Raw genomic sequence first — 17795 nt, 5'->3', positions numbered from 1 at the left:
TCTATCTCAGTATATGGTTCAAGTTTATACTTGGGTGACTGCATCGATTATGTAAACATGAAATAATACACTCAAGTTTTCATTTCTACTTGATTCAACTTAAAGATTCAAAACACATGTATTGTAAGATATATATTGGGTACATGTATACATATATAACTATAAAATATATCATATCCATATTTAACACGTACCGCCTATCCTATCCTAATAATATATTGCAAAGAGAACTAAATCTTAAATTATTAATAACAGTGAGAAAAGGAATTTGTATTATTGAACCTTTTTCAAGGTTGATAAGATGGAGTGATCAGTTTAAATAAATTAGAGGGGATGTTCCACCCAACGTCATAATTATATTTTTATGATCAAATATATCCCCTCCCGGGATAATGGACAAAACAACGGGGCTTGCTTTAGTTGCTTGGTCTTTTTTTAATATATATATTCTTGCTTTTCCATTATTTATCCCTTGTGAACGATGAGAATTGACTGGATGTATGACAAGTTTGCTTTAACTTACAATCTACCACATCAATAAAAGCCAAGCAAACCAAAAGGTATTGAATTTTTCCTTTTTTGAATAATGATAAACGTCTCAATTGTTAGCTAAATGGGGTCATTTGTTATGACCTAAACCTATATAATAAAATTCCAACTAAAAATCATTATCCATCCTTCAAAAATAAAAATGAAAACCCTTCAATCTCGTCCAAAATTCTTTGTCAACCAGTAATTGATAGCTGGGAAATGCTCCTCAATTTTCACTTTAAGATTTAGGGCAATGGAATCAGTTTCTGATAGCGAATATATAATATATATTTTCAGCCCAACAATTTCAAAATATGTATAGTATTTCAATAGTTGTAAATGAAAATGTATAAATAATCAAAAGTTATGTTACTAGGTTATTAACTAAAGTTTGTCACTATTTATAATAATGAATGACGTCTCTTATTAAATTCAAAAATTTTGTCACTTGTTTATTAATAAATCGTCATAATTATTCAAGTAGATATCTATTGAATAATTATATTTATTACTAAAGATAGGACTATTCATTTTGGGTAGTTATGTCTCTATAAAGAGACATGAGACCTCCTAAAGATAAGAATGAATTTTCATTTGTATGACATACCTAAAAATATAGAAACAATGTTTTTTTTCTATTTCTCCCACCATCATTTGTATTCCTAGACTGTTCTATAAATAATTACTGCAAATTTTTTTTATAGAAATTGGTATCTTTGCTATGCTCCACTCAGTGCTCAATGGATTGTTTCCATCAGTGCAAAACATAGATAGTTATTGGGCTTCATTGTATCCTCGAGGTTCATTCGTCAGTAACTCTTTTGCGCACTATAATATAGGTGAGGTGAATAAAATTTTAAAGAAAGTGGCATTGATACACACCTTGAAACCTTCGTTAATTTCTTATAAGATTATTTTTATCCCTGTACACCAACAACTTTAAGGTTCTCTTTTTGCAATTTATGAGAAATTAAAGAAGACTTGTCTATTCACCGAGTATTCACATGCCACTACAAGCATGGTACTATGAGGATGGATATCGGTAAATGTGGTTGCTTCAAGATCAATGATCTTGTCAAATCTTGATTAAAAAAGAACTTTTTTATGGCAAGAAAAGGTATGTCAAATTTATTGTTTTACTCTTAATTGCATGATTTAGATTTCAATTTTTATGTGTTAATTGAACTGCATTATGCAAAAGATGTAAGTGTCTTATGCATCAATTTCTTGACAAAAATCAAATGCTTGTTCATAGTATACATGACATTTTAAAGTGCATGATTATAATTGGTATAGATTTATATAACATATATTATATATCATGCAAGAAAGGAAGAAAGAAAGAAAGAAAGAAAGAAGATGGATGGAATGAAAATGCATGGTTAGGAAATGATCTATTAGTGGATTTTGTTTTGACATGGTTCAAACATTAGTTGAATATGCTTCTATCCAATAGAAGGATTATGACCATTTGGGAAAACCTTCCTAAGCTAAAAAGTTGTGTTATTGAATCTAATAGTTACTTTCAGAAAGGTTGGGTTGAAATGATCTTTTGAAACCACAATGTGAAACTTGAAAAGTGATGTCATTTTAAAGAGTCACTTATGCACCTATCAGTGCATTATAAATAAATAATAAGTTCGGAGAATTGAAATTTAACTCATTCTATTCAATTTGCGAGTGAAATTTTTAGTACAAAAAGTATTCTTTCTTTTTATGATATATATTTAATTTGATATATGAATTTATTTGTTTATTTAAATCAAGATTTAAGTAACTAGCATTTGGATGATATTGATGAAACATTATTTCTATTGCTAAAAATGAAGCTTTGTAGATAACCATATTAATGAAACATTATTTTCATTGCTAAAAGCGCAAGTTTATTATATTGTTTACACAAACATTCAATTAACTTAAGTAATGAAAGAGATGCAAATAAAAAGAATAGGGAAGATAATACTTATGCATTTATTAATGGAAAAGCCTGTATCTAGAACAATCTCTACTCGCAATTGTCTAACTTTGGAATAGAAATCTTCCGACTAAGCAAACATAAAAAAAAAAATTGAAAACCTAAATCAGATGTGTGAAAAACTTTTTAAACCCCTGTAATATGTTGTTTTGAGCTATTATTTATAGATTACATGTATTATGACCTAACTAGGTCAAATAAAGTTTGAGTTACAAGTTATTTAAGACTGTGCGAACAAAAACACCCATACAATAATTTTGGGTTTCGTCAGATTGGTGTCGCAACATTGCACGCGGAATGCTCCCCTTCTTTATTTGAAGTTGGGTGTCATGATATTGAGTGGTGGTTGTTGCAACATCAGTGGCTGTATGTTCCCCCTTTTGATTCAAATTTCATTGCCGCGGCATCCTCTCTAAATGTTGCAACATCTGGAGCAGTCCGTTGACTTATCGACCTAAAATGTCGTGTTACACACTCAATCAACTTGTTCGTTATTCTTTAGGCCCTAAAATTACATAATCGTTTTAAATTATTGATTATTTTTATAAAAAATATTTAAATAAAATTTTCCATAAAATTTTTAACTTTTGAATATGTGTGAATTAAAGAGAGTTGATGAAGCTATTTATACGTATATTAGATTGATAATTATTTTATATTTGAAAATCTTTTGAAGTCATTTATTTGCTGGTAATTTTTATATGCATATATTAAATATTAAAAAACGATAAATTTAAAATAATTTACGAAAAAAATGAATATCAAGATGCCATCAGAATAATTTAATAAGATCCAACCTAAAACTAACAATAATGGGAGGCTTGAAAACAAATCATTGGTTGATCTCATATCATAAGGTGAATGGTGTTAAGAAAAAAGTATCCAAAGTTTAGGTAACCTAAAGAGGCTTTTAATTTGAAATTAAAAGTGCATAAGGATATAAACCCAATTTAGCATTTTTATATAAGAAAAATGGAACTCAGAATCCACATGTCTAAATATAATTTAAATTTAATTGTATGAATTCTGTGAAAATACTTGATACAGTTTTTAAATTTAGGTTGATAAGTTGTTATATAAGGATATAATAAAATAAATATTTCAAATAAATACTTACCATAAAAATAATAAAATTAATGGTGCCTTCTTTTTCAAATTGCATTTTTTACAAGAGTATTGGAAGCATCGATTTTATCATTAAATCGCAAAAAATTGAATGTGATTAACTCTCTTAACTTTTTGATGGTGCAATTTAGTTGCTCCAAATATGGAATTTAATTAATTACACTACCATCCAACTTTAATCCACACATCACAACAAAAGGAAAGCCAAAAAACACGAATTTAATTTACTGCCACAGAATCAGTCAAAAAGATTACATAAAGCCCATTTCTGGGTTCTTTTTCTCTTCTTTTGCCATTTCTTCTTTCCTGGGTTAGCTTTTCGTCAATTTTATTTCTTTAATTTATTAGAACATATAATAGAGGTCTGTGGTCACAAATGAATATGTATTGCTTGCTTCATTGATTTTTTTTTTTTCAGAACTTGTTTGATTTCATATACATTTTTAAACTATTGGGGAAGTAATATTAGAACATCATCTTTTAAAAATTAAAATTATAGGAAAAAAGAATCTAGTAAGAAAAAGATAAGTTAAATTTTGTTATTAGTCTTTCTACTTTATAAAAATTATGAATTTAGTTTTTACATTTTTATTTGATTCATTTTAGTTTGAATCAGTCCATAATTTTAATTCCTAACGATAGTAATTAAATTTGTTTACTAGTCGCCTACATGTGTAAGTTTAGTCTATTTATTCAAATTAGATCATTTCAAATTCTTATATTTTCTGAATTTTAAATTTTAATAACTAAATTTTTAATAAGTACATCAAATTTTAAAAATAGTATAATTTTACTTAATAAATTTAACAATTATAATTGAATAAAAAATATAAAAATTGAACAAGTAACTTCTACATAGAACAGAGAATGATAAAAAAAAAAATGTAGGATACAAATAACAAAGTGGTTTTGACTTTTAGAAATGCTATATATGATTCCAAATCATGCGGCTTATGTGCTGTGGTTTTTTATTCTTGATAATTGGTGGTGGGGGAGTGGAATTACTTAATATCGAACGTTTATAAAATAATACTCTTACCACAGAGGATAATGGCGTGGTCATCCCTGTTTATCGACCATATCCTGAGCACAATGATAAAATTTTCATCCTCATAATACGTGGTTTTAGGAGCACTTATCTTTCTTTTCTTTTTTTTTTTTAATTTTTAAATTTTAACCAAAACCCAGAAAAAAATGGAGCTAAAAGGGGTAGAACTGTAAAGACAAGGACAAAAACGAAACTCCATGAAGGTCATAATAAGAAACAGAGGAACATGGGAAACTGAGATTTGCAGTAAGCAAAAAAGTAGGATAAAAAGGGAAAGAGTGTTACGAAAGTTCTTTTCCTTTTTCTTTTACATGACGATTTTTTATGTGAAGGCTAAGGAAAATGACAGTAGTTGTTGTTATCACTGCAGTTAAACTTTCTGCTTTGTATACTTCTATGGTTATGCTATCACATTCCCTCTAATTCCTCAACTACCCTTCCCTCTTTTACAGTTCCTTTTCTATTTTTTCTTACATTTCCCAACAACAACAGCAGCAACCCATTTTCCATGAGAAGGGTTTTTTTACAAGGAAAAGAAGAAAAAAAATATTTTACTTTTTGGGGTTTTCTTCTTCTCTCTTTTTGTGGAATTTTCTTTTAGCTGTTTCGTATGGAAGTTGGTGGAGGTTCAGAGGAATGTTGTGTTAAGGTTGCGGTTCATGTAAGACCACTTATCGGTGATGAGAAGGTTCAAGGTTGTAAAGACTGCGTTACTGTCATCCCAGGAAAGCCTCAGGTACTGTCACTTACTAGAATGCAGGCCTTAATTCTTTTAAGTGCTTTCAAATGGATGATTTTGGGTTTAATTTGAAGTATTTGGAGATCTGGATCTTTTGGATGCTTGAATAATTGATCAATCAAAATTAACTAATGAATATTTTGCTATGCTGCAGGTACAAATTGGTACACATTCCTTTACATTTGATCATGTGTATGGGAGCACCAGTTCTCCTTCTTGGATGTTTGAGGAATGCATTGTGCCACTTGTTGATGGCTTATTCCAAGGATATAATGCTACTGTTCTTGCTTATGGTCAGGTACAGCTGAATCTTTCACACCACACACCTAAATATTGCTGTTTTTATTTTCCTTCCAATTGAAGTTTGAAAAATTATTTCAGACTGGATCAGGTAAAACATATACTATGGGCACAGGCTTCAAAGGTGGCTCTCAAACAGGAATCATTCCTCAAGTAATGAATGCTTTGTTCAGCAAGATTGAAAATCTAAAACATCAAATCGAATTTCAATTGCATGTGTCCTTCATTGAGGTTTGTTAAAGAACCAAACATTTCATTTTGTTTGTTCTACTTTGCTGTAATACCTGTTGTTGTAAAAGCTTCGCCCTTCGTGTATCAGATATCCATTTTATGAATATATCTTCTGGTTTATGTGATCGAGAACTCTTTGCATCATTTTAAGTATCACAACTGGCTTGACTAGCTCTTCCTACTTTTTAGACCTGACATGCATAATTTTTATCTAATTTTGATGTAAAGATCCTGAAAGAAGAAGTGCGAGATTTGTTGGATCCTACTTTTTTGAACAAATCAGATACTGCAAGTGCGAATACTGGGAAAGTAAATGTCCCTGGAAAACCACCAATACAGATTCGTGAATCATCAGATGGTGTTATTACACTGGCAGGATCTACTGAAGTTAGTGTCAGTACATTAAAAGAAATGGGTGCGTGCTTAGAACAGGGATCTTTGAGTAGGGCTACAGGGAGTACAAACATGAACAATCAGTCAAGGTTAGTTCATTCTCGGTTCTTGTTAAATTAAGTATTATTTAGTAATTACTTCTTTTAGTTTTACCTTTTTCTTGGTTTTATATGATTTGCTAAATGCAAATTTTGATAATTTTTTATATACCAAAATTTCAGGTAATATGCCAAAGTAATAATTTTCTATAATGACAATTTTTTTTGGCTTTCCTTATGTGGTTGTATAGTCGCTCACATGCAATATTCACCATCACCTTAGAGCAAATGCGTAAACTCAACCCTGTTTCTGGAGATGGAAATCCTAATGATTCTATGAGTGAAGAATATCTTTGTGCCAAGTTACATTTAGTAGATCTTGCTGGATCAGAGAGAGCAAAAAGAACAGGTTCCGATGGGATGCGTTTTAAAGAAGGTTAGTAATCATTTTTATTTTGTTTCATTAATCTTCCCCACCCAAACATGGTAATTGCCGTATTCATCATCTAAACAGGAGTTCATATCAATAAGGGCCTACTTGCACTTGGTAATGTCATCAGTGCACTTGGTGATGAAAAAAAACGCAAAGAAGGTGTCCATGTTCCATATCGAGATAGTAAACTTACTCGGCTTTTGCAGGTATGACTAGTTTAAGAGGTCTGTTAAGAAGATTATAAATGGCTTCAGAAATTGTAAATCATCTTTTTTCGAATTTCAGTATCTTTATTTTCTCTAACTTTGTTGTTTATAAAGTGATAGAAACATGACCATTTCTTTTGGCAGGATTCACTTGGTGGCAACAGTAGAACTGTCATGATAGGTAATGCCATTTCTTCTAAATAAGCTGTTTCATTTTTATAATTTGATACATTCATGTCCTAGTCCCTGCCTTGCTCTTTAAATGTCCATTTTGAATTTGTTTTGATCATTTCCTTTCAAGTAGCCTGCATTAGTCCTGCTGACATCAATGCTGAGGAAACCCTGAATACTTTAAAGTACGCAAATCGTGCTCGCAATATCCAGAACAAGCCAGTTGTAAGTTCGAGAGAATAATTTTCCTTACTTCAAAAGTTTCGTCTTTCTTTTCTTCCCTTTGCCTAGTCAGATATAGGCAAAATTCAATATTGTTTCTATACATAATTTCATTCTTGCTTTGACTTTCATATAGGTTAACCGAGATCCTATGTCCAATGAGATACTAAAGATGCGCCAACAATTAGAGTATCTGCAAGCAGAACTTTGTGCCCGGGGAGGTTCTGGCGAAGTACAGGTATCATAGTACTCTTAACCACTTTATTAAACTCTATAATTGACGGGAATATTGAGATCTTAAGTTAGTAACACATGTTATACATGTCTTAACTCTTCAATATCTCATTTATTCCTTGACTTCTTCTGGGAGATAACTTATTATATCGGATTAGCGTCCCACAAGTTTTTTAATAGACTTATTGTGTAGGTTCTCAACGAAAGGATTGCTTGGCTTGAAGCTGCCAATGAGGATCTGTGCCGAGAACTTTACGAGTACCGTAGCAGATGCACCATTGTCGAGCAACGTGAAATGGATGCTCAAGTATGTTAAGGAAACCCTTATTGAGTTCATCTGAACTTTGAAATTTCTCAGTTGATTTACATCCAAGTTTTTATCATGGATATTGTGGTTTCAAATGTATATGAGTGCAAAACTCTTATTATTTCAGGATGGTAGTCCGTGTTCTGTTGAAAGTGATGGGCTGAAAAGGAACTTGCGCAGCAGAGAATCAAGGGACAATCAAATTGTTGAAACCATGATAGGTACCGGCATACCTGATGTTTGCAAGATGCATGACATTCTTCTTTATTAGTAATATCAGTTCTATATTTATATTCTTCTCATGGTGTTTTCTCGGCTTGAATATAATGGTCATTTTAGGAGGTGATTCCAGAGAAATTGAGGAAGGAGCAGCTAAAGAGTGGGAGCACATGCTTCTACAAAATACTATGGACAAAGAGTTGCATGAGTTAAATAGACAGTTAGAGGAGAAAGAGGTATAATTTTTTGTCTTCAACGCTTTGCAGTATTATTCATTAGTTGTTTATTTAGAATCTGTATTCATAGGGTCCTATTTCCTTGTAATTAAATAGTATGCCCATCAGACTTTCTGCTATTCTTATATTTGATGTGTATGCTCATCTTTTACATATGATCAGTCCGAGATGAAAGTTTTTGGGGGCCACACAGTTGCACTCAAGCAGCATTTTGGGAAGAAAATTCAGGAATTAGAGGAAGAGAAAAGAGCTGTGCAGGTGTAAAAACACTCCCCCTGAAATTCTCTAAGTTTTTCTCAAGGAAAAGTTGTGGCTGTTAACATCTTTTAGCCTTTTCTTTTTTCGGTGCAGCAAGAGAGGGATCGGTTATTGGCTGAAATTGAAAATCTTTCTGCCGGTTCTGAAGGACAAGCACTGAAAGTGCACGACATTCATGCTCAGAAACTAAAATCCCTTGAAGCACAGGTGACAAAAAGAGTTAGCTGAAATTGCATTTATCATTAGATTGAAGAGAATGGCTGATGAATTGATGGTTAATTTATTAAAAAAAAAAAAAATTTTGCACTAGATTATGGATCTTAAGAAAAAACAAGAGAACCAGGTTCAACTTTTAAAAAAGAAACAGAAGAGTGATGAAGCGGCAAAACGATTACAAGATGAAATTCAATACATAAAGGCGCAAAAGGTTCTTATTTTGGTCTTTATATCTTTCATTTCTTTCTTATCAATTCTATTGTATTCTCTGCTAAAACTTCTCACTTCAACGCCCCCCTGCTATCTTCTCTTCCTCTGCCTATTCCGTGGTTGTAGGTTCAGTTGCAACATCGGATAAAACAAGAGGCAGAACAGTTCCGTCAGTGGAAAGCCTCTCGAGAAAAGGAACTATTGCAGGTGCCTTAAGCTTTTTTTGATAGCTTGTCATATTATTAACTATTATGCTCTTGTATTACATATTACATGGGAACAAAGATAATCACTTTCATTTGCATCTATCGTATCTTCTGTGCGCACAATCAGTTACGGAAAGAGGGTCGGAGAAATGAGTACGAAAGGCATAAGTTGCAAGCTTTAAATCAACGCCAGAAACTGGTAAGCAGATTTTTCTTTCTCATAGGAGATGAGGGCTTACAACTGCTCTGTTTATAGGGAAATAATTTGGAGTTATTCTTGATTTCAGGTTCTCCAAAGAAAAACAGAGGAGGCTGCAATGGCCACCAAGAGGCTAAAAGAGTTGCTTGAAGCTCGTAAATCTGCTGCTCGTGATAACTTGGGTATGCTTTTCTTTTTAGGTTGCTGTTTCCAGACAATCCAAGTCTATGCCCTTTTGTTTATCCAATTTTCTAATGTTTTGGTATATTCCAGCTATTGCCAATGGGAATGGAACAAATGGGAAGGTAATGATCTCTGTTTATAATTTCTTTGTCATTTTAATATCCAGATGGTATATGTTAATATTAATTAAGTCCATACGTAGATCAATGAGAAAGGATTACAACGTTGGCTAGATCATGAGTTAGAAGTCATGGTGAATGTGCATGAAGTTCGCTTTGAATATGAGAAGCAAAGCCAAGTGTATGTAACAAATCTTCTTTGTATAATAAAACAGATGCTGGATAATATAAATTATTCTGACATCCAGTTCGCTAAATATGCAAAATCTCCAGGAGAGCTGCATTGGCTGAAGAGTTGGCCGTGTTGAAACAAGTAGATGAGTTAGATTCAAAGGGGCCGAGCCCTTCAAGAGGAAAGAATGGATGTGCTAGGTATCAATTTTCTGAAAGCATTTTACTTTCTTAGCCTTCCATCATACGGTTTCTATGCTCCATGATCAGTGAAGTAGATATAAGAAAGCAAATTTAGCAAGTAGCCAATATTTGTGTGCATGTTTGTAGCCTTTTTCCTTTCCTACATGAGATATAGATCATCCATGGTGAGATCCAAAATGAGTTTGAGAGATTAGTTATATGTTGCCTATGTTTGCTAGGACTCTTCATTTTTTTTGAAGTATTGGTGTCTGATGCTCGTGTCCGACATATGGATATGGGGATATGATCTCCAAAGATTTTCCAAATACATTGAAAACTTTAGAAAAGGCTAACCATACCCGCCTGGATATATACCCTTATTTGACACTTGCACCTGAGTCCGAGTAACATAGCATGCTGCTGTAGATATGGTACTTTTTCCTCCTTAGAAGTGCTCCAACATCTCTAACATTTGTTGCTGTATTTACTACTCTACAGGGGATCCTCCTTGTCACCAAATGCAAGAGTGGCACGAATATCTTCACTTGAGCATATGCTTGGCATATCATCTAATTCACTTGTAGCAATGGCTTCACAACTTTCAGAGGCAGAAGAGCGGGAGCGTGCGTTCACTAACCGTGGACGTTGGAATCAGTTGCGCTCCATGGGAGATGCAAAGAACTTGCTTCAATATATGTTCAATTCTCTCGGAGACTCAAGGTGTTCTCTCTCAGCTAGTGATATATGTACAGATACTTGTGTCAAAATATAACAGCCTGGTGCTGAAGTTAACTAGAAAAACAGCAAGCTCAAATAATTATGGTTCAAAGGTTCTTTAAATGATGCTTATATGTTATCAACAGGTACCAGTTATGGGAAAAAGGCATAGAAATCAGGGAAATGAAAGAACAACTTAAGGAACTTGTAGGTCTGTTGCGGCAGAGTGAGTTACAAAGGAAAGAAGTGGAGAATGAGCTAAAATTAAGAGAACAGGCTGTAGCCATTGCACTGGCTACATCAGCTACGGTTAGTTTTATGTAAACTCTATTAAGGCCTTAAACATATGCGGCTTTATTTAGGTTTTCATGTAAGGCATACTCTTAACAGTCTAAACTTATTGAGGAGTATTCGAGTAATCAACTCATGATTCTAAAGCTGTTTTTGCATTGGCTGCATCAGCCTTTTCTTGTTTGACCTAAAGTCCATCAACAGCTGGATATAGAATCTCTTACTATTTGCCGAACGACAAAACTTTTCTCTTCCAGTCTTCTCTTAGTAGGATCTCACTTACCTCGGTTACAGTTGAATTCACGCTTCGTATCCTTGTAACCTTGCAAACCTCTTTTCAGCTGAGTGATGCAACCTGTAATTTATCGAGGAATCTCTAGAAAAGAATTCCATCTAAAGTAGGTTTTTCTTTCGCAAGATAAATAGAATTGTATGGTCATTTGTATAGGATCGTCTGGTTGTAGCCACTGTTGTTATAATTCTTTTGGCCGTCAAGTGAATTTTCCTTACCAATCTCATTGCTGCTCCTATCATCGGTTTTGACAAAGTGTCAATGAGCAGGGGAACTCGCCTATTTCATTGAAACACATAGATGATGATGTGAAAAGTTCATCATCTCCAATGTCTGTGCCAGCACAGAAACAGCTGAAATATAGCCCAGGTATTGTTAATGGTCCAGCCAAAGAGTCAGCAGCATTCATAGGTCAAACACGGAAGGTAACTTCAGTCTCCAACTTCAATCATAATGTTCCAATCTGCTTTCATGCTTGACTAAGAAAGTTCGATTCACTGCTTGTGCAGATGATACCGCTCGGACAATTACCAATGAAAAAGTTAGTAGCTAATGGACAAGCTGGCAATGGCAAACTGTGGAGGTGGAAAAGAAGCCATCACCAATGGCTCGTACAATTCAAATGGAAATGGCAAAAGCCATGGAGACTTTCGGAATGGATTAGACACAGTGATGAAACGATAATAAAGGCAAGGCCTCGTTCACAAGTTCTGACATATAGAGTCTGATATTTGATGGTCACTGGATTACGTTGGCCATGTTAATCTTTGATTATATGCATGTTCCTAGCCAAAGCTGTGCGGTCGAGCCTAGAAAAGAGTGCAGGTAATTTTTTCTGCCCTAGAATTTCATGTTGACATCACCTATTTCGTTTTCCTTATATTAGCATGATTTCTTAATGGTTGAGGACATTAATTATTTGAGAAACAATGACTACATTTTGGATTTGTAAATCTCTTCTTGGAAAAATTGTAAAAGGACATGAACTCAGAATTAACTGCTTGCCTACTGAGTCGGCTATTCTGAGACAATGCCCTTCATGGACTAAATTGCTTGGTTGAACCGTATTTTTTTGACAATGAAATTGACTAGGCTAATCCTTCTTTGACCTACATCAATGAACCTTATATTATCCTTTTTCTTAGGCTTAGTTTGGATGGGTGACTGGGTGCGGTGCGGTGTGGTGCGTTTAGTTTACTTTTTATCTTACGCTACAGTATTGCTACAGTATCTAATTTCACTGCCACCGCTGTTTTTACACTAACCGCAGGTAAACACACCGCCCATCCAAACTCACTCTTAGTTGATGCAGTCTTCTGGAACTGGCTGTTGAAACCTCCCTATGCTGCGTCAGTTTAGTTTGATATCAAAAATGTCAGAAAGTACAGGTTTTTAATCATAAAAAATTTGCTCTGATTATTGTGTTGGAGAGCATCTTGTAAAGAAGTGGCAATGCCGCAGATGGCATGCCAAATACATTGAAGACATTAGCATGAGAGGGTTTCAGTGGTGATGCTTTAGCGAAAGTATGTTCGGGTCTCAACACGAGCTGTCTCCAAGGTTGTGCTGTAGTTTCCATCAATAACACACTTTGAGGGAAGAAATTGTTCCCAATTCACATAAATTTAATTAAAGGTGCTGTCTAATTGTATTTCTTCTGTTTTTGCTTTTCATTTTTCACCCAATTTTGTTTTTTCTTACTTCATACGTACGTTTCACAGTGTGTAAGCTTGTTATTGTTGGACTTTGTAACATTTTCAGTCATTATGCAAGGAAATTTTTAAGCTCTTCCTCTTTCTGGATTGTGGTTCAGTATATCAAAGCCTGAACTCTTAAGATTAAAGTTACTCAGATTTGACAACTGTCATATAACTGTCAAATACAAGTATGTTTCCATCTATTGTCAGCAGTTAACCAATAACGTTTGTGGACATATAAACAGTTCACGGGATCCACTCTCCCCCTACTTGTTCCTTCTTTTTGTTGAGGGTTTATCAACTCTTTTTTCGGCAAGCAGAGAGTAAAGGAAACATTCATGGTTGTCATATTAGGAGAGGTTGTCCTTCGGTTTCTCTTATTCTTTTTGCAATAGACACATTTTTCTTTAGAGCGAATGTTGATGAATGTACTACGATGAAAAATGTACTCATGAAAATTCTTCAGGTCAATCTGTTAATTTTCATAAGTGGGAATCTTTTTCAGTTTGAATACTAGTAGTGATCATCACCGGATTGCTTATTCGATGATTGGTGTTAGTTCACTTCTCCACCCTGATTGATATTTGAGTCTTCCTTCTTTAATTAGTAGGCATAACAAAGGATGTGTTCTCTTTTATTAAAGATCAAGTTTCTAAACGACTTCGAAATAGGAAGAGTAAATTTCGTTCTCGTGTTGGAAGAGAGGTTGTTATTAAAACTATAGCTCAAGCGGTGCCTATCGTTTGCACGAGCGTTTTCCAAACTCTATTAAGTCTCTACGTTGAAATCCAAAAGATGATGAACTCCTTTTGGTGGGGTTCGAGTTCTAATAATGGTGGTCTTTTCACTAGACAAACCGAAAAGTTGTGTGTTCCTAAAAAGCTTGATGGGTTGGGATTCCATAACCTTCATGGTCCCAATCCTGCTATGCCGTGGAAACAGGGTTGATGCTTATTATCTAATCTTGATTCTCTTCCTTTTCGGATTCTCAAAGCTAGATATTTTACTAATGAGGATTTTCTCCAAGCTTCAGAAGGGTCTAACCCAAGCTTAACATGGAAGAGCATTTGTATGGCTAAGAAGTTGCTCCAATAAGGGGTTCGATGGAGGTTAGGAACCAATTGATTCGTGCTTTTAAGGACCCATGGCTTATGGACGAGTCGAACTTTTATATTGATTCGGGTGCTATTGTCGACTTTGAAGATTTGAAGGTTGCTGAGCTATTTTTGAGCATTGGTCTTTCTTGGGATGTTACTTTGGCTCATGGACTCCTTGCGCTTTGCGATGTTCATCGCATTCTGTCCATTCCTAATAGCAATTGCAAACCCGAAGATAAGTTAATTTGGCATCAAAGTCGGGCACCTATTACGTAAGGTCGGGTTATAGGTTGGTAGTGGCTAAGTTCACGGGTATAAAAAATTTAGCTGTTTAGCGGCTGCTCGCAGCAACTGTGGAATCTTGATCTCCCTTCCATATCATTTTACCCCCGCAATTACTAATGTTCAATAAAAACGTGTTACATGTAATGTTCTTATAAACAAAATTTTAAGATTAAATAATATTTCTAGTAGAATAAAAAAAAGTATTGTTCAAAGAGTTAAATGTTGACTTAAGCCTAAGTTAAGTCAAAATTACAATCTTGCAATGGACGATGCAACCACAAGGCAGCTAAGGCAGAAAACGAGCGCCTGAATTATCACTTCGACTCTTTGATTTTTTAATTTTAAGATTCTTCAAACTTCCACCATCTAACATTAAATAGAAAATTTTGGCAATCATTACCAATCATAATTCTCCTTATGATATAATTTTATTTTTTTTTAATAAAAAACGTGCGTCCCGAATGATAACATTGTGGATTTCCGATGGATAATCCAAGTTAAAATCCGAATTACATCAGTTCGTTATAGCAAGCTTACAAAGTAAATCATCAGCTTCATTACTGCTACGATTAATCCAATTAAAATGGACCATCTCAAAATTCCTAAAGACCTCGCATTCTTTTTGCACACAACAGCCCAGGATGGTTACATCATGATCATGTTTTTTAACTTTATTAATTAAGATAGCACTGTCAGATTCCATGATAATCTTGGACACATTTAATTTTGAAGCCAGATTCAAACCCATAGTCAACGCTTCAAGCTCCGCCCAAGTTGTTTCAATATCCTTAGTAACAAAGCCATAACACCCTGCGAGAACAAAACCATCTGCATCTCTCGCAATAGCCCCATATCCAACATTTCCTTTTGAGACCGCTGCATCCACACTGATTTTAATAAAATCATTTGGGGGTTTTTTCCAGCCTTTCCATTCTGGAGTAGGTGGAATCATAGGGGGTTTCTTCAAGTTAAAAATTCTAAAATAATTGCTAAGGGTCCGCTCGCCCTTTCCCAGACCACCATAGTAGGATCATCCTTGCCCTGAAAGACTAGCTTATTTATGTTATTCCAGCAGTTCCAAAGGAGAGTAAAGAGATTAGCAATAGCCTTGGCGTCGAGCTCCCGCAGAATATCTTCTAGCTTGTCAATGCATCTAACATAACTACCGTCAAGGAGCCTGTTATTCATACCTCCCAATATGAGAGTTTCACGAGCCTTCAGGCATTCTTTCAAAGCATGAAGGAGCATCTCGTCACTATTTTTACATCTCAGGAAAATTGTAGAGAAATTCTGACAGATGCGGGCAATGTTAACATAGGTAGGTAAGATATCTTGGCCAATTCTCCAACTGAAAATTTTGATTTTGGAAAGCATCTTGAGTTTCCAAATAATTCTCCAGAAAAGTCTATGAGGGCCAAAACCAATACGCTTTAGAGATAACCAAGAGTAAGCTGACTTTGCCGTATAAGCCCCATGAGGGTTTTGGATCCACGTTCTGCTATCGTTAACATCATTAGGAGGAATGGGTAAATTCCAAATATACTCCCCCATCTCTCGACTATAAAGCATTTTGACCCTATCTTTTTCCACTACTTTTGATCCCGGTCCCACAGGTCTTCAACTTTTCTTTCTTCGTTTGTCAAAAGTGACCAGCAAATTGAGTTTCCATTTAGACCTTTAATACCCCGATGGTCCCTCCGAATATCGATCATATTGCCATCCCCACTTGCCAAATAAAGCCATCTTTTAACTCTTTTGCAGCCTTTGCAATACTTGTCCAGGTGAAAGACGGCCTACTACAAAGTTTTGGCTTGAAGACGTCCCGTTCAGGAAAATACTTAGCGTTAAGCACCTTAAAACATAAAGTGCCTTTGAAGTTTATGAGCCTCCAAACTTGTCTTCCTAACAGAGCCAGGTTGAAAAGATGCATATCTCGAAAACCCATTCCACCCATCCCTTTTGGATAACATAACCGATCCCATGCCATCATAGCCCAACCATGGGTCTTCTCGTTGTTTGTCCACCACATCTGGCCCATTTTCCAATAAAGCTTCTTTATGATTCTTAACGGGGCGAGAAAAACAGAAAAGACATATGTTGGAATAGACTGAAGGGTGGCCTTTAGCAAAACTTCTTTTCCACCATAGGATAAAAGGCGTTTTGACCAGCTATTGACCCTGCAAGTGCAACGATTAATGACATTAGTAAAAGCTATTGACTTTTTCCTACTAATAGTTAAGGGTAGCCTCAAGTAGCTATCAAATGTATCAACCATGCGCATACCGAGCATAGAACAAAATAATGTCTTTGGGCCAACAAAGTTTTCAGGTTAAACATAATCATAGATTTATCATTATTAATTTTTTGACCCGACACCCTTGTAAATTTATTTATAATATTGAATACTTCCTCAACTTCCCTTTTTTATTATGAATAAAGAGGAGGGCGTCATCCGTAAAAAAAGGTGGTTTATCCGCGGCCTATTAATACTAGCCCTAGTGTCTTTAATCTTATTTCCATTCTATATTCGGATTAGTAATCTAGAGAACGCTTCCATGCAAAATAAAAAAAGAAAGGAAAGGAGAGCGAGGGTCCCTCTGTCTGAGAGCCTTTTCCAAAATGATAGTTTCCGAAAGGGTTGAGTTGCATTTAACAACATAGCGGACCGAGCGAACGCAACTCATTATCCTATTCACCCAAGCATCGGCATAGCCCATTTTGTTCATAACTTCTTCAATAAATTTTCATTCTACTTGATCATACGCTTTGCTCATATCAAGTTTGATCATGAAACCCTTGTTGGACCCGTTATTGGCGCTTTGAAGATAATAAACAAGTTTATGAGCAATCAAAATGTTGCCATGGATCATTCTTCCGGGAACAAAGGCACCTTGATTTTGGCTAATGCACCTTGGCAGGGTTTCTTTCAAGCGATTGACAAGCACCTTGGCCATGATTTTAGACACCACTCTGCAAAGACTAATCGAACGGAAATTAGTCATATCAATGGGTTCTTTAATTTTAGGAATGAGAACAATAATAGTTTCGTTAATTCTGTCCACACTCCTATCGCCTATAAGACTCTCATGGCAAAGCTTTATAATATCCTCCCCCACCACATCCCAATTTTCTTTGAAAAAATTCCCCGACAGGCATCAATACCCAAGGCTTTCCTAGGGTCCATTTGATTGAAAGCTTCCTTGATTTCGATATCCGTGGACTCTTTCATCAGTCTTTCATTGATCTTCCCTGAAATGTAATTT

General features: G+C 34.9%; 3 protein-coding genes across 4 annotated transcripts; 1 reads left to right on the top strand and 2 right to left on the bottom strand.

The window, feature by feature from the left end:
• The first annotated feature begins 4497 nt into the window (after nt 1-4497).
• Nucleotides 4498-13237, top strand: LOC108483452 (kinesin-like protein KIN-4A). Of its 2 annotated transcripts, none has more exons than XM_053029186.1 (26): nt 4498-5415; nt 5573-5711; nt 5800-5949; nt 6178-6431; nt 6632-6816; nt 6895-7019; nt 7164-7200; nt 7324-7415; nt 7549-7650; nt 7840-7953; nt 8081-8174; nt 8293-8408; nt 8571-8666; nt 8760-8873; nt 8977-9093; nt 9219-9299; nt 9426-9497; nt 9586-9679; nt 9771-9802; nt 9883-9980; nt 10073-10171; nt 10652-10873; nt 11017-11179; nt 11723-11878; nt 11963-12278; nt 12724-13237. In XM_053029186.1, the coding sequence occupies exons 1-25, from the start codon at nt 5360-5362 to the stop codon at nt 12179-12181; spliced, it is 3027 nt and encodes a 1008-aa protein (XP_052885146.1). In that variant the 5' UTR covers nt 4498-5359; the 3' UTR covers nt 12182-12278; nt 12724-13237. The 2 variants fall into 2 exon arrangements, with proteins under 2 accessions (XP_052885146.1, XP_017642345.1); XM_017786856.2 differs by having other exon boundaries at nt 4500-5415; nt 5573-5716.
• A 1809-nt stretch (nt 13238-15046) lies between these two features.
• LOC108481205 (uncharacterized) lies at nt 15047-15484 on the bottom strand. The gene has a single exon (XM_017784368.1). It carries the CDS (start codon nt 15482-15484, stop codon nt 15047-15049), a length of 438 nt encoding a protein of 145 aa, XP_017639857.1.
• Nucleotides 15485-15495: 11 nt separating this feature from the next.
• LOC108481206 (uncharacterized) lies at nt 15496-16083 on the bottom strand. The gene has a single exon (XM_017784369.1). It carries the CDS (start codon nt 16081-16083, stop codon nt 15496-15498), a length of 588 nt encoding a protein of 195 aa, XP_017639858.1.
• Between the last annotated feature and the right edge of the window lie 1712 nt (nt 16084-17795).

The sequence above is a fragment of the Gossypium arboreum genome, chromosome 1, assembly GCF_025698485.1.
Source record: "Gossypium arboreum isolate Shixiya-1 chromosome 1, ASM2569848v2, whole genome shotgun sequence".
NCBI lineage: Eukaryota > Viridiplantae > Streptophyta > Magnoliopsida > Malvales > Malvaceae > Gossypium > Gossypium arboreum.
Note: the sequence above shows the minus strand (reverse complement) of the source record. Positions and strands in the feature narration are given on the sequence as shown.

Coding starts and splice junctions, on each gene's coding strand:
- LOC108483452 (XM_017786856.2), top strand. CDS start 5,290: ATGGAAGTTGGTGGAGGTTCAGAGGAATGTTGTGTTAAGGTTGCGGTT. Junction 9,094..9,218: donor AATACATAAAGGCGCAAAAG/GTTCTTATTTTG, acceptor CCGTGGTTGTAG/GTTCAGTTGCAACATCGGAT. Junction 9,498..9,585: donor TAAATCAACGCCAGAAACTG/GTAAGCAGATTT, acceptor TCTTGATTTCAG/GTTCTCCAAAGAAAAACAGA.
- LOC108481205 (XM_017784368.1), bottom strand. CDS start 15,484: ATGATTCCACCTACTCCAGAATGGAAAGGCTGGAAAAAACCCCCAAAT.
- LOC108481206 (XM_017784369.1), bottom strand. CDS start 16,083: ATGGGGGAGTATATTTGGAATTTACCCATTCCTCCTAATGATGTTAAC.